The 24862-nt window shown below is 47.6% G+C and overlaps 3 protein-coding genes across 7 annotated transcripts in view; 1 reads left to right on the top strand and 2 right to left on the bottom strand.

Annotated features, from left to right (window-relative positions):
* AP2B1 (adaptor related protein complex 2 subunit beta 1) overlaps positions 1 to 11565 on the bottom strand; it is an 82327-nt gene extending 70762 nt beyond the window's left edge. For 3 of the 4 annotated variants that reach the window (XM_086624402.1, XM_086624400.1, XM_086624403.1), the window contains exons 1-5: positions 11485 to 11565; positions 7401 to 7458; positions 4173 to 4278; positions 2768 to 2903; positions 753 to 998 (exon numbers count right to left, since the gene is read on the bottom strand). In XM_086624402.1, the coding sequence (XP_086480528.1) occupies positions 753 to 998; positions 2768 to 2903; positions 4173 to 4278; positions 7401 to 7437 (525 nt within the window). In that variant the 5' untranslated portion in view covers positions 7438 to 7458; positions 11485 to 11565. Of the gene's footprint in view, positions 1 to 752; positions 999 to 2767; positions 2904 to 4172; positions 4279 to 7400; positions 7459 to 9070; positions 9174 to 11484 lie in introns of all 4 variants that reach the window. The other variant, XM_086624401.1, reaches the window with a different exon arrangement.
* A 183-nt stretch (positions 11566 to 11748) lies between these two features.
* PEX12 (peroxisomal biogenesis factor 12) lies at positions 11749 to 15814 on the top strand. 2 transcript variants are annotated; one of them, XR_015222761.1, is made up of 4 exons: positions 11749 to 11874; positions 12183 to 12727; positions 13403 to 14199; positions 14870 to 15814. XR_015222761.1 is itself a non-coding variant. In XM_086624556.1 (3 exons), exons 1-3 carry the CDS (start codon positions 11749 to 11751, stop codon positions 13800 to 13802), a joined length of 1071 nt encoding a protein of 356 aa, XP_086480682.1. In that variant the 3' UTR covers positions 13803 to 14782. The 2 variants fall into 2 exon arrangements, 1 of the variants encoding a protein (XP_086480682.1); XM_086624556.1 differs by lacking the exon at positions 14870 to 15814 and having other exon boundaries at positions 13403 to 14782.
* A 5735-nt stretch (positions 15815 to 21549) lies between these two features.
* LOC104379179 (testis-specific serine/threonine-protein kinase 6-like) lies at positions 21550 to 22134 on the bottom strand. The gene is given in 1 exon segment (XM_009986391.2): positions 21550 to 22134. A coding segment is annotated over 1 exon segment (585 nt).
* Positions 22135 to 24862: the final 2728 nt, after the last annotated feature.

Genomic DNA, 24862 nt, shown 5'->3' with positions numbered 1-24862 from the left:
ACAGGTTGGGCGGAGAATGGATTGAGAGCAGCCCTGAGGAAAAGGACTTGGGAGTGCTGGGGGATGAGAAGCTCAACATGAGCCGGCAACGTGTGCTGGCAGCCCAGAAAGCCAATCGTGTCCTGGGCTGTATCCAAAGAAGTGTGGCCAGCAGGACAAGGGAGGGGATTCTGCCTCTCTGCTCTACTCTCGTGAGACCCCACCTAGAATACTGCGTTCAGCTCTGGGGTCCCCAATACAAGAAGGACATGGAGCTGCTGAAGCGAGTCCAGAGGAGGGCCACAAAGATGATCCAAGGGCTGGAGCACCTCTGCTATGGAGACAGGCTGAGAGAGTTGGGGCTGTTCAGCCTGGAGAAGAGAAGGCTCTGGGGTGATCTTATTGCAGTACCTAAAGGGGGCCTACAGGAAAGCTGGAGAGGGACTTTTTACAAGGGTATATGGTGATAGGACAAGGGGCAATGGCTTTAAACTGAAAGAGGGGAGATTTAGATTACATATACATTTTTCACTCAGAGGGTGGTGAGGCACTGGAACAGTTTGCCCAGAGAAGTTGAGGATGCCCCATACCTGGAAGTGTTCAAGGCCAGGTTGCATGAGGCTTTGGGCAACCTGGTGTAGTGGAGGGTGTCCCTGCCCCTGGCAGGGTGGTTGGAACTAGATGATCTTTGAGGTCCCTTCCAACCCAAACCGTTCTACGAATATCTGCCCATTACAAACTCAAGCAATGTGCTGGAAGGATATACACATTACCATGGGATTGGAGTCTGCAATCAGGTCACGCAGAGAATCCAGAAATCCTTGGTCCTCCACCATCTGGGCATTGATGTCATGCAGCTTCGCCACACACACAGCTGCAGTCTTTCGCACGTAAGGGTCTTCATCCTTCAGACACTTGCGAAGAGGCTCACACAAATACTCTGTGATCTTGTCCACTCTGATGCATCCCATTGTACGGACGGCCAAAGCACGGATGAGAGGGTTTGGGTCTTCACAGTCCTGCAAAGAGACAGAATATGTGGTAAACAAATCTGCACCACTAGCCACCGATATCTTCTCTGCAGCCAGAATCAGGCTGTTCTTATTTCAAACAATAAACATTCTGATTACACACTAAAACCAGTCAATTATTTCAGATCAGGGACAAAAGGTGGAACTTACTCCTTCACAGAAACGTTCTACACCATCTCAAGATGTTTTCAGGCTAGGATAGCTTGTAAAATTGTGATCTTTGTGTCCCTTGGTTCTCCCAAGGCAAAGCTTCTTTCAACATGCTCTAGCAGCCAAATCTAAAGTACAGCTAAGCTAGAAAGGTACCTCTCACCACTGAAAATCTAGCCACAGGCAACTTGCAGACAGAACAAAATACTGGTTCCCAGCCTTACTGGTTTAAAGGAGCAAGAGATTGTAATGGGAAAGGTCAACAACTAAACACAATGCAACAGTCATTAAGGCCTATTTCTCACAGGCCATCAGTTCTAGACACAAGCATCCCTTAAGTTTGCAAAATATGAAGCACTAAGCAAAGGTTAGTCTGAGGTGGTCTTCTGATAAGGAAAAAGCAGAAGGGAATACAACACCTCATACTTCAAAAGCCTACATAATTTTCCATACATCCAAACCATCTAGATCTCTGAGCAACGCTCCTCCAAAATCAGCCTATAAAAGGATGGCTGCAGAATGACCTACAAAAGCATAAGGTACATTTACCTTTCAGTGTTTAAATTTAAACAGCTGAAAAAACACCTGAATGCATCACTTTTAAAGCACACAAGAGAAGTGACATCTCTTTCCAATGCATTCAACACCTTGAACTGTGAAATGTGTGTGAAGTGCTGAGCTAGTGCAGACTAATGTCAACACTTTCTCATTAGTAACATTTGTCCCTCAACTTGCCAAAAGGGACATCAGACATTTCCTTGCACGGAAAAGCATGAAGCTGGAAAATACCACATTTGTTTCTTAGTCCATTCTAACAGAATTACACTTTAAACATACGACAGACAACTATATTATTTCCAGAGAGGAAAGTAGGGACATCTCCTCTGGCCAGAAGAGCAGACCTGCTCTCAGCCTAGGTCTTCTCACCTCTTTCAGCCTCGGGCACCACAACAGAAACTTAAAACATGATCAGATTCCCCAGTGTCTCACATTTTATAATACACCAGGAGGAATCTCAAACTTTTTTCTAAGCACCGGGTTTTAACTTACGTTACATGGCACTGAAATAGCATTTCCTCGGTAAGGAGAGGCAACTTGACAACAGAATGAAAGGCAATACAGCGATCAGGTTGTTATTTTTCCAGTGAACCGTCTTCCAGTTTCACCAGAGAGAAAGGTTTTCCACACAGAGCACAGCTGAAGCATTCAAACAAGAACTAGATATCCATTTGATAGAGATACTACAAAGGCTGGAAAGTGAACAATATAAAATCTGTTATCCAGTACCAGAAATTGGTCTTTAATGATGGTCAGTAAAATGGTAGAAGCAGCTTTTCCTAGAGGAGGCTCTCTCATAACCACTTACAGGGGCACTTAGGTCATCTCCTCTGGAATAACTAGCAGCAGCAAGTGAGAGAGAGGACCCAGACCTGTTGGATTTGGCATGCCAACTCCCTATTTTCGGCTCCTCCACAAGCACCTCCAGCCCAGAGACTCAAGTACAAAAGCACAGATAAACAGCAGCTCACAAAGGCTAATGGACAAAGGAGGTGTGGTGGGATCCACTGTGCTGGACGATTTACTGATGAGCCCTGGGAGCAAGTTACCTTCACAAAGCTGTTGACAGCCATGATGGCCATATCTGGCTGACTTTTCGCATAGTTCATCAGGTACAGATACACCAGCTTCTTCAACTCCAGGTTGTCAGTCTGCATGCAGTTCACAACATCAGGAAAGAGTGAGCTGGACAGATAACAGTAAGCAAGAACAGAGAAAAAGCAGTCAGATTGCACGGTATCCAAAGGGGATAGTAACAATATTAAAGAAGCCAGGAAAACTAAAGTGGAACTCCAGGTACCCCGCTGTCTAACAAGAGGTCAACTTCTCTCCCAAAACAGTTTGCAATGGCTTTTATAGTAATCATTTAACCTCTTCTAGGGCTTTAACATAGGTCCATTCTGAAACAGGTAACAACTAATGCAATTTCCTAAAGGTGTCTTAATTGGGGAGTTCACCAAACAAAAAAATTCTACAATTCCAGGCTAGGAAATGAACCCACAAGAAAAAAAAAAAGTTGCTTAAAAATGATTTGGTAACACAGGACATTTATAAAGAACCTGCCAAATTTCAGAGTAGTAAACTCTAGAGCAATTAGTAGCTTAAACACTGACAAACTGAGTTTAATTCAATTATCAAGCAGCAATCTTTAAACAGCACTGCAGGAAAACACAGGAAGGTACACAAGGATATCTGCAGCTCTCAGGTATGCTGTAGAGATCTAAAGGTGAAGGGCAAGTGCTGTTGGCCAAAAAGATTATTTTTTTCCTCCTTCCAGTTTATCTGTTCCTTCATTCTACGATGAAGTCATGCTGCTAAATTTACCACCTTACATTAATTTCCGTGGCAACAGACCACACTGCCATGAATCCAGAACTATTGTGACTTTATGGTAGACTCCAGTAACAGAAGAAGCTGGAAGGGAGAAAGCATTCACTCAAGCAAGTTTTTCTGGTTGCCTCAAACACAGGATAAAGTACTGGGGGCACCGTTGCAGAAGGTAAATGCCTAAGTCCTAGTCACTATGAGGCAAAGGTTCAATTTAAATATCACCTATTCTAAAATGTAGCTTAAATTTATGGTATGACAAGTAAGGCTAAGAAAAACACTTGTAATTGCCTTTCTAGCACTAAAACCCAGGCTAGCAAGCAGTGAGAAAACATCATCTAAAGTGACATATAAACTGGTTGAATTCCAGATGGGTTTTCCAATAAAAAGGGCTAATAGGCACACAGCTAAACTGGAACTGAAAATGGTTGTTTCTTTTGCTTTCAGTAACAGCAAGGAGCTTGAGAAACCTGTGACTCAGGCATAGCACAGGAAAGGACACGGCCAGCCTCACAATCCAGCCGAGATGACAAACTCAGAGCTGTTCCAGGGACTTGTGTGCCACTACACCCAACAGGGTCCCAGGAGAACCAGAGCTGCTACAGGTGCAAGAAAAGTTGCTTTTACCTGACATCCTTCCCCACGGTCATGGCTGCAATAACCTTCTTTACAGCTTCTTTCCTCTTCTCTTTCTTTTCATTATTGAGTTCAGCCTTCAGTTCAAAAATCTCTCCTGGCAGAAGACAAAACAGATTGAGCCTCTTGGGAGAGGAAAAGGGTCTTGCTTTAGGGGTAGTTTAACAGTCATTTTTCACTTTCCCAGCCTGTTGTTCCCATAAAACTGGTGCAGCAACATGTGGAAGCTATCAGACCTTCTGGAGAATGTGGTTTGACGAGAAGCAGAGCCGCGACACTCAGAAAATGATACAGGCTATGACTTGCTAATGAAAAAGCAGTTAACAAGAACCATGCTGCATGTTGCAGCTCTCCCACTTCTAGAACATTAAACCACATCACTGGAGCGTCTGTTTCTCAGAGGAAACTATTATATAACCACGATGAAAAGATATTTGGAGACGCCAGATTAGTGCCTGCAAGGAAAAAAAAAAACCCACACCACACTTAGCTAGGAATTTTGCCCAGACTTTTTAACTTTTGCTCATCACCAGCTGCTTCCTGCAAACACAACAAGAAAACAGCAGACTGCAGTGTAGCTGAAATGCTGTGATACACAGTGGCAGAAACGGGAAAGCACAAATTTAGTCGAGTGGAATAAATTCCTTCCAAGCTAGAAAGACAGAGCTACTACTAATAGAAGCAGCAAGTAATACAGCTCACCTGGATTTCGAGGTTGCCAAAGCAGCCTTTTCCATGACACTAATTCTCCCAGATATGACTGCGTGGAAAGTCAGTTTGGGCTGGATCACAAAAGTGACAAAGCAAGTTTGCACGATAAAGCTACATGTGCCAGCTTATCAGGCCTGTGCCAGTGTCCTGGTTTTAGCTGGGACAGAGTCAGCTCTTCTTTTTAGCAGTTGGAAGAGCTCCGTGTTTTGGTTTTGCTCAGAGGCTCGCTCTGAGAAGAACGCTGGCAGTGCACTGATGTTTATAGTTGGCACTGAGGTCTCAAGGACTTTTCAGCTGCCGTGTTCTTGCCAGTGTGCAGGAGCACAACAGGATAAGGGGGGAGCATGGCCGGGACAAGGGGTCCACGACTCTCCTTACGATTTGTACCTGAACTTAAGATGGAGGCCAAACTGGCCAATTAGTATTCCACATCATGCAGCGTCATGCCCAGTATAAGAGTGAGGGTCAGCTGGAAAGAAGGGCTTTTGCCCTTCCAGGACTCTCACTTTCGGGCTCTCAGCGTGTTTTCTCTCTCTCTCGCTCTCTGTCTTGGGGCCTCCCGTTCATCCGGGATCGCAGTATTGGGCTTTATCTGTTTTGGGATTGCAGCTTCGGGACGAGACAGGCCTCGGTCAAGGGTTGGTGAGCAATCACACCGTACAGCACTCGTTTGTAGGTATCTATCCTTGTACATATCCGTACTAGTAAATTGTTCTTATCTCAACCCACGGGTCTCTTTTCTTTTTCTTCTTTGATTGTCTCCCTCGGGGAGTGAGCGACTGTGTGGGGTTCAGTTGCTGGAGCGGCCGAACCCACAACAGTCTTAATTGGTGCCCAATGTGGGCCTCGAGGGGTTGAGATAACGAAAGTAAATCGCTGTGATTTGCCATTGTGTTTTTCCTGGATGTTGCTGTCCGGAATGTTGTTTGTAATACTCTCATACGTGTTACCAGAAATCTGTTACCGAGTGCCTTATCTGCCTTATATGATACTAGGCGGAACGTTTACTCGGTTTTCTAGCTCTGAGTGCTGGACTGTTACAAAAAGCAGGTTCTCGTTAATTAAGGGGTTTGCTACACTGTACGGTGTAACGCTGGTAAGATGATGGGTGCTGGGACCAGCTCGGTCTGTGTATTCAGCGGTGCAGAGGCGGATGGTGACGTGGAGCTCATTTGGGACCACTGGTTCTCACTAGCCACAGAGCAAGTGGTGGGAGAAGCATAACACTTCCGAAGGACAGAGAGCTTCCCCAGGAAGGACAGCGAGTGACATTTCCACTGGAAGCCACTGCCTGAGGACACTTACGAATACCAAAATCTCTCTGACAAAATACATTCTAGCCCCTAACCTTCAATTCCTACACACTAATGCCACTTTGTCAGATCAGCTGCACTAATTACTGAAGAGCCTGGCACAAAAAGACTACGAGGTGCTTCAAAAAAGAGAAGGTACTGTCCTGAAGAACAAAGTGCAGAGAGCACTTGTGAGCATCTCTTTCTTGGGCAGGAGATATTCCATTACTCACACTGAGATGGTGCCCTGGAGCAGTGCTGAGCCAGCAGCAGCAGCAGGATGCTCACCAGAGCCCAAGCAGTGTAAGCTGGCCTCTTCCAGCCATCCCAGAAAAAAATTAGCCTGATGCTTTAGGACTGAACTTACAGATAGAGTTGTTCCTTAGAAAGATGTGAACTGCATTTGCTTAATTTATGAGCTCATTCTGAAGCTTAGTGAAACATAAATAGATCAACACAGTAGGTTTTTCACCGGTGAGCATTCATCAGAAACATGCAGCCATTGTGGAGAGGTTAATGCAAACTACTTTCCACATCTACTGGAGAAGGATGAAAAACATCAGGCTTAAATTGCAGTCAGCAACAGTGTTTTGCTTAAGAACAGGTTAGAAAACAAAATCTGCCTGGGACAGTTTCAGCAGAACAAGCTCTGCTCTGGAACAGGTGAATGGGTAAAACGTTCCCAAAGATCCTTTCCAGTTTACCCATTTTTAACAGCTACGGTTTGTCCTGAGGCAGAGTGACCACCACACCTATGGCAAAATCAATGGAAAGTCAAACTGAGCACTGCAGCTTTGGAGGAAACGGCAATAGGAAATCCCATTATCTTTGCAACAGCTTCATCTGGAGATAGACACTTACACCTTAAACATTAAATGTTTCTCAATCAACTTAATCCTGTGATGCCCAATAGAACAACCATCCTCAGTCCTGAACTTGTTAGCCCATAAAACTTTGTCTCTGACCAGACCTGCACACAAATCCCAATGTTTTGTTCTCTGATCCTTGAAAAAGCAGCAATTCGGGTCATCTCGTGCACCATAAAATCGTATAATACGACAGTTTTGTCTTTTGTCACCATGTGACCTACTTTCAAAGTTTCTCCCTGGATGATTAAGACAAGAAACAGGGACAAAGCTAACAGAAAAGCACAAGTTCTTCTGTGTAAAAATAGCCACCCACCACCTCCAACCCACTGCATCAGCTCAACACTAACCTTTTTTATTGGTCGTGAAGTATTTGGAGTCCGTCATGGTTCCAGTTCCTTAAAACACCTGAGAATAATAATAAAAAAAAGAATAAGCAGTCAAACAGCATTCAGAGCTGGTAACAGACAGTTTGCAAAGCAGGAACTCTGAGAAAGGACGGTTGGGTGAGAGCGCAACACAAGGGAAGATGCAAAAGGTTTACATCCACAGGCACAAGTTTCACCATCTTCACTCTGCACCTGCTATCAGCTCGCAAACTCAGGAGTTTAAAGGGCTCAGATGAAAAATGTGAGTGAAAACACAACAACCAGAGGCAGACAGGCTGGGAAAGCAGTGGTGCTCAGCCCAGCATCTTGAACTCTCAATCTCAGAAGGGAAATGGCAGTTTTTAACTCCTTATAATCAGTGGATCTTGACACGTTCTGCAGCTGTCTTTCCCCTGGGTACACAATTTCATTTCCCCAAAAGAGCACTGCACATTTAATATCTCGACTGGAAGCGAGAAATCCATGTTTCAGACAAAGGAAACTGTCAACTCCCCCTAACGATACTTCCCTGTGTTGCATCTTGATGGAAGGAACAATTAACCCTCCTTGCAATACCTACCCCGAGGCCCTTTCATTCCTTTCTCTTCTTTTGTTCCCAGGAGATGCAAAGCAGTTTTTTTTGAAAAGAAAAGCCATTACTACTCACTTCTCTCAAGCTTGAAATTGAAATCTTTCTCTGCCAAGACCTGACATCCCACCTCTGGCACACACACAAGCTTATTCTTTCAGTGTTACCCTGCACTTTTGTGGACAGGACTGAAAATGCTGCTGGGACAGCAAGTGCTTAGCTCACCCACACGAATGGTCTTGCTGGCACTATTCTTGTTCCACAGAACTAAATTATTAATATCTTCGAATACAGGAATTGCCCAAACATATGTAGGTAGCCATCATTTTATTCTCACAATTGCCAGCTCTGTGACAAACATGACTCAAACAGTTTTTGAGTACTGGCTGAAAAACAAGCATAGGAGTGGGCAGGCTTGCTGTTTTTGATGAAGCAGTCTGCATCAGCACTAAGAACCTATGACCCTAAAACCATCCCAAAAAGGGATTTCCTACCTCTTTCCACCTTTTTCTATTTTTTTTTTCCCCAATTCTCCTTCTCTTTTACATACTTCCATGACCTTAAATGCTACCAGCAAAGCAGCAAGTCATCTGTTCCCTAAACACTGCCTGTCTTGCCTCTAAACCTCGAAGGTCTTGCTGGCTCAGCAACAAAAGGACCAGCTCAGCTTTGAACTCCAAGACACTGCCCAGCAGTGCAACCAGCTTGCTGTTTCTCAACGCTTTCCTTCCTCATCCCTTAACCAAGCCCAACGCCACTACCACCCTTCCCCCCCCCCCCCCACCTTGATCAACTGAATACCTCAACAGTCAAATTCCCACCAGCAGCAGCTGAGGGGCAATGCCACAATTTCTACCACCTTCACGTGCTCTGAGACATGGCAATGCAGAGCAGCTGTAATCTTGTCCAACTGCCAAGCAACCAGATGAGAAACAACCTGTTGCTTAGTCCAGTTCCCCAGAGCTCCTGCTTGCCCTGTGCCACCTCATCCCAATTAGGCAGTATTACTGGATTTGGTTTGATTTCTCTTTCTGCTCCTGCCAAGTTGGTGAGCAAACTATACCTGGGGACAGCTCTGGAAGCACGTTCCTCTTGCAGGAGAGGTTTGCTTTCTTTCCAAACCAGAGGCTGGGTTGGTAAAACTGTATGAGCCACAACACTGCAATCTTTCCAGGAAAAAAAAAAAAAAAAAAAAAAAAAATCACAGCATCCTGAAAGAAAAAGCTGTTCTCAGTCTTCTTTTATAATTAAAAACATAGCTGAGGTTCAGCTGCAATGTTATTGCTGACACAGTCCTTCAGATTTGAGCCCAGCTTACAAGATGACTGAAATGTTTTCCTCTCCAAGAGCATTTGGCGTGGTGCCGATGCAAAAGGCACCGAACACAGCCGTGCTGTTCTTTGCATTATATGTGGATTTGTCAACCTGGGCCATACCTCCCAGCTGAGCTACTCTGACTCTGCTTTAGCAGTGGCCAGAGCAGCAGATTACAGAGAAAAACCCACCATACACATCATTGCAGCTGCATAAAGCTACCCAGAGGAAGAACCTTGCTGAATTTCAGAGATGATCTTTAAACCCAAAAGCAGGATGTTTCTCTGTTTTCCTAAAGTCAGACCACATGCTTGGAAACACAAAGAATCCGAGAAACACTCGGACTCAGCTCAGGCTAAGCACAGCACATGTCTTTACAACCTGTTTTGACAGACGCAAACGAGATCTGACTTCGGCCAAGCAGCAAAACTACCATAATCCAAGCACAACACAGGAGAAAGCTCTTTTTCTCATAAGCACACAGATTTTTGTTCATGTACGTCAGAGCTTGCTCTGCACATTGTTCAGGGACACTTGCTCGCAGTACTGAGTATCATCTCATCCACTGAGCAAACTCAGCATGGTTTACAGCAAGTCCCAGAGGAAGGCCAAAACCAAAACAGCCCAGATACACAAACAGCAATGTTTTAAATAACTCAAGAAAACAGCAGCTTCTTGTAGACAAATCTAAACTGAAGGGAGCCAAGATAAATTACAACAACATTGTAACATCCTTGTATTTTTATGAGAAAATCTGCACCAGATCGCCCCCTCCTTACTATCGTTCTGTGCCCAGCACTTGCTAAGGTGGAAACAGGTAAGAGGTGTTCAAGCTGACAGCAAAAGGTTCCTGCTCCAACCTCAGCAAACAAGAAGCAGCAAAATAGAAGAATTTCTCCAGAAGCTCTGGCAGCGCTTAATGCTATAAGCGTTGGCTTGACATTTAAATGCAGACTGAACCAAAAAGATGATTAAATGAGGAGACTAAGGAACCATCATAACCAGAAAGATAAGCCTCCTCAGCCCAAAACCACACAGAAAACTGGATCTTGTGTCTGACCAAGACCTGCTTTGCCCCACACGACTCCAACCACAGCCCGACCAGCTCCCCACCCCACACAAAGGTGTAAACAAGAAGGTGGCAGGTTTAAGGCCTCAGTGTTGATCCAACCTCCCCAGCACTGGAACGACCCCTTGCTGCACCGCTAAATTGCTAAGGCGATCTCTGGATTAACCCGGCTTACACCCCAGCTGGTGCTGTCCCTTCTTATCTGCACCCATTTTGCCCAAAAAGCTTCTCCAGTAGCCGCATGATAGCCTGAGCGTGGGCCAGGGCTGCCATCAGGGACCCGAGTGGAGCGCTCGAGGACGGCCGCGAAGGAGAAGCAGCACCTCCGCCTCCCAAACCCGCAGCCCCGACGGCGTGTGCCGGGGCAAGCGATTCACTTCCATCTTGGGGAACGAACACCCCGTTCTCCAGCGCCCTGTGCTTCCCATCCCTGCCTCGCCCCTCGGACCCCCACCCCAGCTTGGCCACCAGCCCCCTCCCTCCCTCAAAGGGCTCGCGGCCCCTCCACCACCCACCCCGCTCCTCCCGGAGCACCCCCAGCTCCCTCACCTCCTGCCCACCCGCCTTCCTGGTGCAGGAGCATCGCCCAGCAATCCCAGCTGCCCTCCCCAGTGCTCCCAGCGCCAGCAGCCCCCACCCCGTGCCCACCCAGTCCCCAGCCCTCATCCTTGCCCAGTCCCACCAGCATCCCAGCATCTCGCTCTGCTCATCCCCATTCCTCCTCCCTTCCCCAGTCCTGCCAACCCCCATTCCAGCCCACAGCTCCAGCACCCGCCCTCCCACCGCACACTCGACCAGTGCCCCTCCCAGTACCTCTGCACCCACCTGCCCGCTCCTCCCAGTGACCGCCACCCCCTCCCAGTACCTCACCAGCGGCCCTCCCCACCCCCTCCCAGTACCCCACCAGCGGCTCTCCCCATCCCCTCCCAGTACCCCACCGGTGCTCCTCATCCCCTCCCGCTGTCTCTCCCCACCTTATCCCAGTCCCCATCCCAGTACCCCACCAGTGCCGCCGCTCGCCCCCAGCGCTCGCTCCCAGCGACCCCTCCCCCGGCCCCGCCAAGCCCCACAGCGGCTCCGCCGGCCCCACTCACGGCAGCGGGACGGACACACCGCTGTGGGGGCGGGGGCGGAACCGGAAACGGCGCGAGGGGCCGGGAGGACTCGCGAGGAGCGAGAACCGAGAACAAACCCTCCCCCGCCCGGAGCGGCCGCGCCCCTGCCACCATAGAGGGGCGCGGGGGGAGACAGAGCGTCTCCCGCTCCGCGCTTCCGGGGGGCGGCGCGCCGCTGCGTCAGGCGAGCGCCCTGCGGCGCGGTGCGGTGGCGCCCCCTGGCGGCGGGGCGCAGCCGGCGCTATGGCGGAGCTGGGCGCCCACCTCACGGCCGCCTCGGCCGGCGACGACCGGCCCTCCATCTTCGAGGCGGTGGCCCAGGACAGCCTGATGGCCGCCGTGAAACCCGCCCTGCAGCACCTGGTCAAGGTAAGAGCGAGGCAGCCCGCGGGCCTGGGGCGGGGGGCGGCCTCCCCGCAGGCCCGGGGGCAGCACGCTGAGGCGAACCGTGTCTGCAGGGCGAACAGTCTGTGAGGAAGGTGCTGCGGAAGGGGGCCCTGGAGAGGCTGGCAGCTCCGTGCCGAGCCGGCCGCCGCCGGGGGTTTTCCTTCGGCCACGCTCACAGCTGCCGTGGCGGTTCTGACCCGCCCAGCTCGCTGTAGGAACGGGAGGCGTCGTTTAGAGGTGCTGTCATGTACTCAGCTTCCAGTCCTTGTGTTTTGTGTCCCTTTCAATAGGTGCTTGCTGAGTCTAACCCTGGCCGATATGGCTTCCTCTGGCACTGGTTTGATGAGATCTACGTCCTTCTGGATTTGCTGCTCCAGCAGCACTACCTGGCCAGGTGCAGCGCCTCCTTTTCTGAAAACTTCTACAGCTTGAAGAGGATACCGATAGGAGATTGCAGACAGCAACCTCTGGCCACTGCTGGCCTCCCAAAGAGGCAGCACTGGAAGTCTCTCCTCTTGCTGGTTCTTGTTCCTTACCTGAAAGGAAAGCTGGAGAAACTGGTGTCTAGCCTGAGGGAAGAGGATGAGTACTCCATCCACCCTCCATCATCGTCCTGGAAGCGCTTTTACAGAGCCTTTCTAGCTGCCTACCCCTTTGTAAACATGACCTGGGAGGGCTGGTTTCTCATCCAGCAACTGTGCTATATCCTTGGGAAAGCTCAGCATCATTCGCCCATGCTGCGGCTGGCTGGCGTTCGCCTGGTCAGACTGACTGCAGAGGATATCCAGGCCCTGGAGAAGAAATTGGCTGGAGCCACCTCAAGTCCAACACACAGGTGTGTCAGAACACGGCTTAGCAGCTGCTCTCTAGGGGGTTGTGTGAGTGGGTCGATTTAAAGGTGATGGTGCAAGTAAAAATATGTTGTTCTCCAGAAAGTCTTTAAGATGAAGTTTACTTCTGAACAAATGTGCTCCAAAAGGGCAGGTTGTTAGTGTAAATGAGGGAACAAGTAGCAGGGATTAGCTTCACGAGATTTTGTGGTAATAAAATTGCAATGTTTGGAGATCTTTTTTGGCACTCCAGTCTTTATCCTGTTCAGTCTTCAGCTGCACTTTTCTAACAAGGGAAGTAAACGGCAGCAGTGTTGCTAAAAGGAGTGAAACTTAGCTCTTTGGTTCTTCTGAGCAGCAGCTAGTCATGACTATGCTTAATGTCCTGTAAAAAGATGATCCGTGACTGAAACGCTCTGTGGTCCAGGTCCCCTCAATCCAAACTCTTCCAGTTTAGACTTATGAATGAAACAGGACTTGAAGTTTTCTTAAAATGCAAAGAATCTGAGAGCAACATCCTAGCAGATGCCTCATTGCAAACACAGGATATGTCGTCCAACTTCCTTAGCATTATCAAGCTGTATCGTGCACTGACTTACTGCCCAAGTCCTTTTGCCTTGGTTTGCAGCTGGACAAATGTGCAGTAGTAATGATTTCTCCATATCTTCTCTCTTTTACAGCATTAAAACACGAGTGCAGTCAGCAATGAGGAAAGCGTTGGGTGGCATTGCCTTCTCCCTGTCCACTGGGCTGTCCGTCAGTGTCTTCTTCCTCCAGTTCCTGGAGTGGTGGTACTCCTCAGAAAACCAAGAGACGATCAAATCTCTGACAGCGCTCCCAACTCCTCCACCCCCCTTGCACCTCGATGACGGGGCCGGCTCAGTGCTCTTACCCAAACTGAAGAGCGTGTGCCCTCTGTGCCGCAAAGTTCGTGTCAATGCCACAGCCCTGTCCACCTCCGGCTTTGTGTTTTGCTACCGCTGCGTGTATCGTTATGTGAAAACTCACCAGCGCTGCCCGGTCTCAGGCTACGCCACGGAGCTGCAGCACCTGGTCAAACTGTACTCTCCCGAGAGCTGAACGGCCTGCCCCGTGCTTTCAGAGAGATACGGCTCTCAGGTTAGCAGCTGGGCAGCAGCGAGCCTAAATCGGCCCTTTCTTGTGCCCCACAGAAGACTTTCGACCACTACAGCTCCTCAGTGGGCTCTAAAGCTCCTTTGAACTTGGTGGTACCTCAGAGCTTTGCTACGTTTGTAAATTCTGGTAAGGCTCTGCTCTTTCTTTGTGAGCTGTTCAAACATCCCGTGACAGCTTCGGAGGGATCGGACAGTCGCCGTCTGTCAGCTGGCACAGAAATGCCTTCAAAGACTGACCGAAAGGGAAGAATTGATTTGGATTAGAAGAATGCAGATGTGAGGGCCAAAGAGCATCACTGGTAAAAGTCCTGCTCAAGGGCATGAGGCAGCAAATTAAAGAGGTAGGGAAAATTCTCCAGGTGAATTATTCCTCCTGTAGCAGCTTCCCAGGCGCTCGTGCTGCCTGAGGCGAGCCCTGGCACCCGCACTTGGCAAGGAGGTAGAGACAGGCTTAAATCTCTCCTCTGATCATGCTGCTCTTAAGGATCTCTCTGTGTTTTCAGGATACTCACCTTTGAATTGAGAACATCACACCCCTAATTCCCATCAACAGCTCTAAATTAAGACTTTTGACTCTTTAAAGGAACAAGAGGTGATGTGTAATAACAAGGATACGAGAGGAAGATCACATTTTCTGCACGAGGAGGAAGAATGACAAACCAAATTAAAGGAGCAACTGTGCCAAATGATGAGAGTTGTTTTTTGTTAAATAAGTCTTTGAATCTGTTATTATCTGCTTTTATAAAGCAAAATTCTTTCTTGATTGAGAACGTAACTTAATTCGTTTCTGGTTATTGGAAAAACAAGGTTTGCTCCTCTAGGGGCTCTCTTTATGTAAGGGAGACTGGACTAGAGCTGCTTTCATCTTTGCAGATGATGAGGAGGGATATTAGATTAGTGTTTTGTGGGCTGGGAATCTTTAATGTCTGTGTTTAGGTATTACATTGCAGTTACTCCATCCCAACCGTGTAGCACATTTGTATCCTAACAAAGCATTTTTTTATTGACCAGAGAACAGAAGATGTGTGTGACGTTGTGCCTGGTTCTTGCTTGACACCTGATTTTCCATGAGGGAAGGTTTTTTCCGGGTCGGCTCTGGGCTGCAGCAGTTCGCTACTCCAGACATCACAGTTGTCGTGGCTTATAGAAGATGAAGTGCAAAGTTTGCTGCATAAAGTACATGGTCTTTCCAGATTAAGAGATATGTTCTAACATTTAATCCACTGAACCAGTCATCTCATTTCCCCCCACTTTGGCTCTGCTTCAGAAGATAAAAATCTCTGATATCCTCCCTCACCTGCAAACAGGATAGCAAGGTTATGGAATAACGTGGGAAAATACAGTAATATGCATCCTCCCAAAACACCTACTATAACAAATGAGATTTGTCCCCAGTGTGATAATTATACAGCTTCCAGACCCTTCTACCTGTGCCACTATGGAATAATAACAAAAACTCTCGTTCTCCTTTTCCCAGTACTTATGGGATCCATAAAGACACGTCTCTTCCTTTAGAAAGCCAGTAAGAGCACACACATCTTATTGGAAAAGAAGTAACGTCAAGGTGCAAGATTTTCGGAGATTTGAAATCCCTTTTGGCATAGCTGGCTTTGGGCTGGATATTAATCCACATCACTTGCTACGTCAGTTTTCTTTCATGCAGAGATCATCATCTCTTACGAAAAACCAGCATCCAAGATGCTCCACTGCTGCTGCACCGTCTTACAATGACCTGTCTGATTAGACATGGATCTGATTGTCCTATTGACTCTAGTGCAACCGCTCATTTAAATAAGGGCTGAAGGATTTCACTGACAATTGTTTCAGGATGGGTTTCTTTTCCTTTGATTCTTCCTATACTTTCCAAGCGTGTTGCTCAGAGAAAAGCTGGGCGGACCCGAGACAGAATCATAGAATAGTTTGGGTGAGAAGGGACCTTAAAGATCATCTAGTTCCAACCCTGCCTGGAAGGCAGGGACACCTTCCCCTAGATCAAGTTGCTCAAAGCCTCAACCAGCCTGGCCTTAAACACTTCCAGGACTGATGCCGGCTCAGCCGCCACTGCCGCAGAGATCTTGGGCAAGTTCCACACCATCCTCCCCTCTAATCCAGAAAGATTCACTAACTGCTGAACAGCACAACCAAGCTGCCTGCACGCACGCTGCTCCAGGGCCTCTACACCTCCTTCTCCCAGGGTTAATCTCTCTTCCTCTCTCCAGAACAGCCACCAACTCTACAGCAGCTCTGCACAGAACCACCCATACCTAAGCCTCACAGTTCTGAACAGCTGTAATTACTCTTCTGAATGTTAAATTGTTCCTTATTGCCTCACTAACAGGCATCAAGCCCACAACAGTGACAGGCTCAGCAGTTACTTGTCAGGTTTTATTAGTGTTCCTGCAGATGGCTGCAGAATACCAACTTGGATTTGCCTGGTTTTTCTTACCCTCCTGTCCTTAGTAGCCAAATACATACCTGATTACGAGTTTTATTGCTCTAAAACAAAGCTACAAAACCAATTCGGGTTATACAAACATTCCCCTTTATCTGCCTTTTAACTGTAATAGTGTTATTAAAGCCACGATGGTTTAAAGACAGACAAGAAAAGATTTTTCAGGGAACACCCACTTTATTAAACCAACCTGTGGACTTACACACTGATTTGTGACTTCTGTACAGTCCATATGTTACACAGTCCCTAGTCCTGTCCTCGGCTGGTGTCACGCCTCACGTCACCCCACGGGCTTACTCTCTCTTTCAGGTTTTTGAACTCACATCTTGAAACCAATTAGAGGGACTCTCCAAACGATGCTGCACAGAACAGGGAGTTGAGTATTTTCTCAACATCTTTTCTAAACATCTTGAAGCAATTTTGCCCCATTTAATCTGAGAAGAGTGTTAATTTCAAAGACGTCTTCCAGACTTTTAGCACAGTTTTCCTCCCACTGCTCCTCTGTCCAAATTCAGCATCGTCTTGCCTGAAATACAGTCTTTATTTCAGGCGAATGAAAGGCAGGGAGATAATTCACCGCACGTTGATGTTAATGCTCCCTTTTCAGCTAAGCCAAATTTGCTTTTAAGATTTTAGGTCATAGCCGATGTGGCTGATAAGCTTTGGGAGTTGGCTGTTTAAAAGTCTCCACGTTACAAAACTCTGCAGATAAGTATATTCATGAATTGTGGGAAAACACTCCTGTCACAGAATTCCTGCCTGAGGGAGCCGCAGCCCCGCTTTAAAAATCTTGAATTTCTAAAAAAAATCAGCAGCCTTTTATCCAGCTGCCCACCATCCTCCTCTCCCTTCTCAAACCCCACACTGCACCGAGTTATTGGTCTCCACACCAATCTTGACCCTTCTTGACCCATCTTGACCCTTCTTCAGTTCAAGGCCTTCCCCTCTCCCCTTCCTGTCGTCCATCAGCCTACACTCGTCTGTTGGAAGAGATAAGGGGGGAAAAAGGGCGCAAACGCTTTCCTGCCTTAAGCCATTTGATTGTGTTAAGCATAATTTAAAAAAAAGCTAACAAGAGGTTCTTGTCAAAGAACAGGATCCAGAGGCTCTTTGTGCATGTAGTTTTCCTTGCAGACAGGAAGCTTTCTGTGAATAAGATTTTCATTTTCACAGCACCCAGCAGACGTTAATCCTTGCACTAGCACCAAGTGGTAAATATTATCTCCCCGTGTTATAGCGAGCAGACTAAGTGGCTTAGCTCGAGCCAAGAGGATTTCATTTTACATTGCAGTTCAGAACTTCCCTGGCCTCCAGTCTTCTGGTCAGATCATGACTCAGTCTTGAGACGCGAATAAATTCAACAATATTTGATGGCTTGGAAAGACATTTCAATTCCCTCTCCCAAAACCGCTTCCAAATCAAACACATTTTATCTCCTAAATGAATGAAAGGGAACACACTACAAAAGCAGATGGTTAGAGCTTCTTTTCTGTGCTCTGAATAAGGGATCCAAATTTCTTCAGTGCATTTAACATCCACTTTCAGCAGTCGAGAAGGCACCGGCACCACGGGATGTAACGTGGGCCCAGCTTGCCTAGAGAGGCTGGGCGATCTCTGTCCTTGGGGATTTCCAAGGGCTGACCAGACAAAGCCCTGAGCAGCCTGGTCCCATCTCAGAGCTGACCCTGCCTGGAGCAGGACACTGGAGTGGGAGACTCTGAGGTCCCCTTACCCACCCAAGTTACCCTGTGGTCCCACCAACCCCAAATTCTGCTCGGAGGTGACAGCTGTTCTTTCTCTCGCAGATGCACAGACTTGTCAATGATTTTGACTGCAAAGGCATTAAATAACTGTATTTTCTAGAGCTGTTGAAAATGTGGGACAGCAAGCGATGCCTGCAGCTGCCAATTACGTTTTGGCTATTGTTGACTTCTCTTACAGGTGGCAACATGACCTAAGCACCTAAAAAGACAAAGCACAGGGGTGAGGATGGTTGTTAGGTGTTTCTCTTTGAAGTTAAAGAGCTGTGCAAGGGTGGGTGAGGTGCCTGTTCTCCTCCCTTCCTTCTCACATTATTTTCAGCCACGGTAGCGACCAACAGATTCCCTGAAAGACATATGTGGTGTCATTTCTTTCTCTCAGCTGACGGGCACTCATTATATTCAGGTAGCACCTAAAATCCTAAATGTCACAGGAGAGCTGTTGGGAGAGGTCCTGCATACTGATTTTGCTATTGATCATCCCTGCCTCAGGAAGATCTCACCTCTTAAATGAGAGGCCCCTTGGCCACAGGAGAGGACCTTCTCCTGGACCATGTGATCTGTAGGTAGCATCACAGAGAATGGATGGATGGCAGGACAGGTTGGTGACCACGCGTTACCTCACATCAAGAAGCATTTCTGGGCAGCACGGCTCATAGTGCTGTTTACAATACAAGTGAATCCTGCTAACAAATAGGAAACTAATTAAATGCCTGTTAGCAAGCCAATTTAACACCAGTAACGAGCCAAGGTGGATAACAGCAGCATCAGAGTCAGCACGGGCGCTGACGGGTTCACAGATCACCTTGTGCTCTCACAGGAGTGTATTTACGAAGGGGCCGGATCCCACCAAATGCTGAGAGCTCCCAAGTCCTGCCAAATAGTTTTAAAGGAAACAGTAGCTGAGGGAACTGAGCACCACCAGGCAAGCCCTTAAGAAATCCGTGACTACTTCTCCTCCATACGATCACTTTGCTTATTCCCCACGTACTGTGTTGACCCACTGGAAGTGTAACTGGCAACATTTTTCATAATACTCTGCAGAGCACTGTCATATCAGTATCTTCTCCAGAGAGGGAAAAGTGTGCCATTTCCACTAAAATCTTATTTAAAAATACAGCTTGAGCATTTACCGCAGCTTTAGCTTGGATGTTGGCATCTCCAGCTGAACGGTTCATGGTCGAAGGCTGGTGAGATGTTGGAGTTCCACCACGAGCACAAGGTAGGGCTCAGCGGGTGGAAGCAAAAAGGAGTTTGCAAAAAGGAGAAGCAAGATTTGCACAGCTGGCTGGCTGCTCCCTCTGCCGAGCAGAGCACAGCCAGCAAACAACCTCCCCGGGGGACACCAAACAACCCAAACAATATTCTCATTAATTACAAGCAAAAAACCAAAATGCTCATTATTGGCTCAAATACAATGATAATCCTTAGCTCCTCAGTCGCACGTTCGTTGGCTTGTTAATAGAATACCTGCTACGGAAAACCTGAACCACACAGTCATGCACATGTGCACCCAGGAACTTATTAGACAACAGCTGCCTCCCTTTCTATTTGTCATATTTCTCCACTGTCCAGAAAACAGTTCAAACCGTGCCGGCCAGAGCAAACCACAACTATTGAATAAATCACCCTGTGTTTTGTTCCATAACGGGCAGGGCAGGCAGGATTTCTTGGGCCTTACTCCTGTTTAGAGTGATTCCTTAGATCATCCTACAATTCCTCCTGTAAGAAGAGTCCTGATTTTGTGGTGTTAAGAGACTTCCCGCTCACGTGTGTCCTTGCGGGCTTCCTTACACAACAACGGGTGCGTTCCTTGGTCTGCGAGGTCATCTAGTTTCATGGCTGTGACAACCTGCCTCTAAACAAGGAAAAAACGAAGGATAAATATATTCTCCTGACATTTCATCTTTGCTAATGATTTGTTTTATCTAAGCTACATCTTCTGCTAATGATCATACATATTTCACTAATGATCGGATGCTAATATGATGTAACGTTTGGTTGGGGGGGTGGTGTGTTCATCTAGAGGTCAACTTTGGTTCGAGGTCTGCTGCTCAGGCCTCAGTACTTCATGACTGTTGACCAAAAAGACCCCATGTCCTGGGTTTGGCTGAGACAGTTAACCTTTCACAGGAAAAGGGGGAGAGGCCACAGCCTGGGCAGCTGACCAGAGAGTTTAATAGGGTCTGGGGTTTAGAACAAGTCATTTTATGTTAGCTTGGTCTGTCACGAAAGAGAATTAAAAGAAAGTGAAAGGAGAAGGAATATGGTAGCACCGGGTCTGGCAGCAGGTTTCTGCTTCCCAGGTTGTGGGGGGGTGCCTGAAGGTAAGCAAGGGCTGGAGCGAGGCAGGGGATGGAGATGAGAAGGTACCTGGATATCCTGGGGAGCTCTCCCAAAGGAAGGTGGTGGCTTTGGAGAGGGATGAGACTGACAGGGCGGTTAGAAGGCAAGTAGGAAAAGGAGAGTTGAACCTTGCTGAAAACCTCACTACCCCAAAATCCACCTCCTCGCTTCCCACATCCTTATGACTTCTCTTCTTCTTTCCCAACCAACCCCAGCATCCTTCTGACTTTTCTTCTTTCCCAACCAACCCCAGCATCCTTCTGATCCTTCCGAAGCCTGTCTCCCCAGCCATGGATGGCCCCAAGACACCCTTCCTATCCCTTACTCTGCCTACTTTGGACTTTGCTGCTGCTGCTATGAAGTTTTGTTTTGCAGCTGCAAGGAGGAGAATAAAATAAATCTTCATTCTAACGAGTGGCAAAATTCACTGTAGCCCGCGTGCTGAAAAGCCTTGGGCTGGCTCTGCTGCCACATCCTCTTCTACTTAAACCGCTGCTTTTAGTAGACCCAAAATGTTTGCTTTACCAGAGATGTTTCCTTCTCTTCCAGCAGAACCACGTGCGCTGGTTGGTTCACTCACAACGGGCCAGGGCTGCGCTGGGTTTGCCTGTGTGGCACCAGCCCCACGAAGGCTGACGCAGCACCCAACTGGAAACCTTCCCTTTGACTTCAGCTTCGGTGGAAGCTGGGTTGGAGATTGTTTAAAGGGGATTTGAATTGTTTCATGAAAGCACATCTCAGGGGCTAGCTCCCGCCTTTAATTAACCCTTTGAAAACAGGACTTGCTGATCTGTAGTAGGTTTTGGGGTTGCATGCAGAGGAATGGGTAACATTTCTATGGTGAAGCTGGACAGCAGGTGTTAGCAAAGCAGTTCTCCTTCCTATCTTTCTCTCTTTCCCATTTCAGGTTCTCCACGGCCAGTGGTGTTTCTTTCTCACCAAATATCTTTTGGCAGAGATTTCAAATGTTGGTAAGGATCAGTATCTGAAAGATGTAGTGGAACTTAAGGTGTGGATCTCAAGCCCACTCCAAAACTTTTGGCTCAGTGACGCTGCTCAGTTGCCTGCAAAGATCCTGCTGTGAATTTGGGCTGTGAATATCACTGTGAGATCTAAATAGTGGTATACACATATTATACTTCTTGGATGCCCATCAGCACCTCGGGGGACATGTAGGCTGCTGTCCCGCAGAACGTGGTGCTCAGCTCAGGGTAGCTGTTGACCTCCTTGCTAAAGCTAAAGTCACTGAGTTTGGCCTGGCAGCCATTGGTGGTGAGCAGGACGTTCTTACACTTGAGGTCCCGGCGCACCAAGTTGTGGTCATGCAGGTAGTGCATGGCCCCCATGACCTGCACAAAGATGTCCCGGGCCTTGGGGACGCAGGGCAGCTTCCCCAGCTGCTGCACCAGCTGCTGCAGGTCAGTGGCTGCCGCCTCCATCACGATGTAGACCTTCCCATCTCAGCCCTCGATGACCTCGAAGATGCGCACCATGTTGGGGTGCTGGATCTTGCACACGATGGAGAGCTCCCAGGGTAGAAACTTGTCCGTGAAGACTAGGGGTGCTTGTTTCTGGTCCACCATCTTGATGGCTAAGGGGCCCTTGTATTTGTTGGAGGTGGCTGCTTTCACCTTGGAGAAACTGCTCTTCCCTAACGCATGACCCAACCTGTAGCCCAGCTCACAAAGTGGCTCCTCTTCTGTGTCAGTGTTTGACATCGTGTGTGATCCTGACGGGCTTGACATGATGTGTGATCCTGACGGGCTTAATCAAAGCCCACAAGTGCCTCCATGGGCTCCAGGGCTCACCCAGCTGTTGTGATGGGGCGGAATGTTGTGCGTTGGCACCTTTGTGAGACACCAAAGCTGTCTGGAGAGTCCTCTCTGCTCACGGGTGTCCCAGGCGTGCCCATGCACACGCCAGGGAACTGCCACTGGTGGATATTTTAGAGCTTTTACCTTTTCTGCCTCTTCGCTTCAGTACTCTGAAATCGCTGGAGGAAATGAAATTAATTAGGAATTGCAAACACAGTTCTTTATGCGCTGCGGGCGAGTTTTGCCCTGACTCCAGAGGGGAAGGAGCTGTCATGGCGTTTTATCTGCTGTGGAAGCACTTGATTGTGGAAGCACAATCACGGCACTTTCTCACTTTCAGATGCTGTTTGTCCAGGCAAGTCAAAGGATGGGAATCCAATGTGCTGTGGCTGAGTGCACGTTGCCAGGCATGTATCGGGCCCGTATCACCAGGGATGCTGTCAAAAGGCCGGGTAAACAGCGTGCACATTGCACAACGGAGGATTTGTTCTCTCTCAGGGGCTACCCTGCTGACCCCTGAGCGATGCCCTCAGTCCAGCCTCATCTCCTCTGCAGACAGCGGAGGCCCCGTTTGATGGCGGGGCCTTTGCCTGGGGCTGGTGTCTGTAGGGAGGTCGAGCAGAGGGAACTCCACACGCACGCCTAAGCTCAGGACATCATTTTGCCTCGTTAGCTGCTGTCTCCATATTTATTGGTATAAAAATGCACCAAAAATCTCTTTGGCTTGCAATCCCTCCACCTCAAGCATTGCTGCCTGTGGCTTAAATATTTAGGTCACACTGATATGCTTTAGTAGGGAACTCAGTACTAACCTACAAAAGGTTGGTACGCTTTGCTGCTGAGCTTTCTGGTGTGTTTTTTACATCAAAGCTGTGTTTGTAGCACGGACTGGTTCCATTGGTCTTGTCATCGAGAGCAATTAGAAATCAGGCAGCAGTTACTGGTTTGTTCAATCTGGAACGTGGGCAGGAGGAACTGGTCTGCAGAGGTATAAATTACTGGAGCTCCCTGTCAAGGTTTTCATTATGGGGATGTTTTCCGACTCCAGCGGCGTGGTTGTGTGTAGCGTAGTGAGCACACGGACCCTGCAGGATGCTAGGGATCGAATCCAAGTTTATTTTTCCTTTACCAAATTTATAGCATACAGAGCCCCTTTCCAGGCTCCAATTGATGGTAGAATCATGTATTCCTGTATTTTTAAGTCTTACACAGCAGTCCAAGCATGTACACGGCCCCCTGTTTATGCCAGGTGTTCTTCTCACGGGATGTGCACGGCCTTGATACCGACCTTGCTGCTCGTTTCTTCATCTCTGGCACATCTCGATATTATTGCAGGGCTCAGAGATGAACAACAGCCGTGAGAACCCTGTCGTTTCACAGAGCTCAGAATCCTCTTCTCTGTCCACAATTCCACCTTTTTTGTTTATAGGAACTCCATTGGTTTCTAAAGCCACCGTGATGCGTGCTTCTACCTTTTGTGCTCTTCGTATTGCAGTCCAAGGAAACTGAAACAACACTAGAAATGATATTAACAACAACCTCCATCAGCAATGAGAATCTACGTGTACAAGTTAAGGCCAGAGAGCAAATTTTTTGGATTAATCTAGGATAAATCTTAACTTGCATAGCACAACTTAAAAGGATAGGATTTTCTAAAACCTAAAATTCTATTAAAACAGAGATTAATGAGAACACATAGGAAACACATATCACTACAGAGATATTATGCAATAATGTTAAATTCGTTTCAGTGGTACTTTTTGTCATGTATACTTGAAACACCTGTCTGTTCAAAAAAGCAAGGTTAATCTCTAAGTTTTCTCATGAACGGGGAATAAGACACATTATATATATATATAATTTGCAAAAGAGACCTGGAAGACCCCACCATGTAATACTGATGGATGACAGCCATGGTGGAGCGGTATGGTCCTCAATCTGTAATCCAGTGACATAATCGCAATCTATAATCGGTGACGTGATTGCATTAATAGCTCTTAAATCTTGTAATAATCTCCATTTTCCTAATTTCTTTGGGACAACCAATATCGGAGTGTTCCATGGGCTAGTGGAGGGGACTATATGTCCTAATTTGAGCTGTTCACCAACTAATTTTTGAGCCCACTCCAGCTGCTCACCTTTTAATGGCCACTGATCGACCCAGACCGGCCTGTCAGTCAACCAGGCCAGCTTGAGTCGAGGCTGGACATCAGTGACCTGTGCTAAAAATGTGTGGTTAGTCTCACATTCCACTGATTCAACATATCCCGACCCCATAGTGTACCTGGGACATCAAGAACATATGGTTTCAAAATAGCTCGTTTGTTACCTGGGCCTACTACTAATAAGGACCGTGCGCTCCGCTGTGGGATCTGTGTTCCACCTACTCCAATCCCAGTTGCCAGTGCTTGTATCGGAGGCCAAGAGGGCAGCCCGTCAGATTTTTTCACTAGATACATCAGCCCCTGTGCCAACTAGGCCAGAAAAAGCCTTCCCATTAATGACTACTGTTAAAACAGGTTTTGCAGCTGTGACTTTCTGTGTCCAAAAAATTTTTGGTTGGCCTGTGCTACCAAATGCTCCTATAGCTCTATCTATGCTACATAATGGAGGTGATGTGGTGCTTCGAGGC

This window comes from Tauraco erythrolophus, chromosome 21 (assembly GCF_009769465.1).
Source record: "Tauraco erythrolophus isolate bTauEry1 chromosome 21, bTauEry1.pri, whole genome shotgun sequence".
Classification (NCBI taxonomy): Eukaryota; Metazoa; Chordata; class Aves; order Musophagiformes; family Musophagidae; genus Tauraco; species Tauraco erythrolophus.
The sequence above is the reverse complement of the archived record's forward strand: the minus strand, read 5'-3'. Positions and strand labels throughout refer to the sequence as shown.

Bases quoted from the DNA above. Each gene is read 5' to 3' on its own strand.
- PEX12 (XM_086624556.1), top strand. From the start codon at position 11,749: ATGGCGGAGCTGGGCGCCCACCTCACGGCCGCCTCGGCCGGCGACGAC. The intron at 11,875-12,182 runs GTAAGAGCGAGG...CCCTTTCAATAG, and splicing joins CCCTGCAGCACCTGGTCAAG to GTGCTTGCTGAGTCTAACCC. The intron at 12,728-13,402 runs GTGTGTCAGAAC...TCTCTTTTACAG, and splicing joins ACCTCAAGTCCAACACACAG to CATTAAAACACGAGTGCAGT.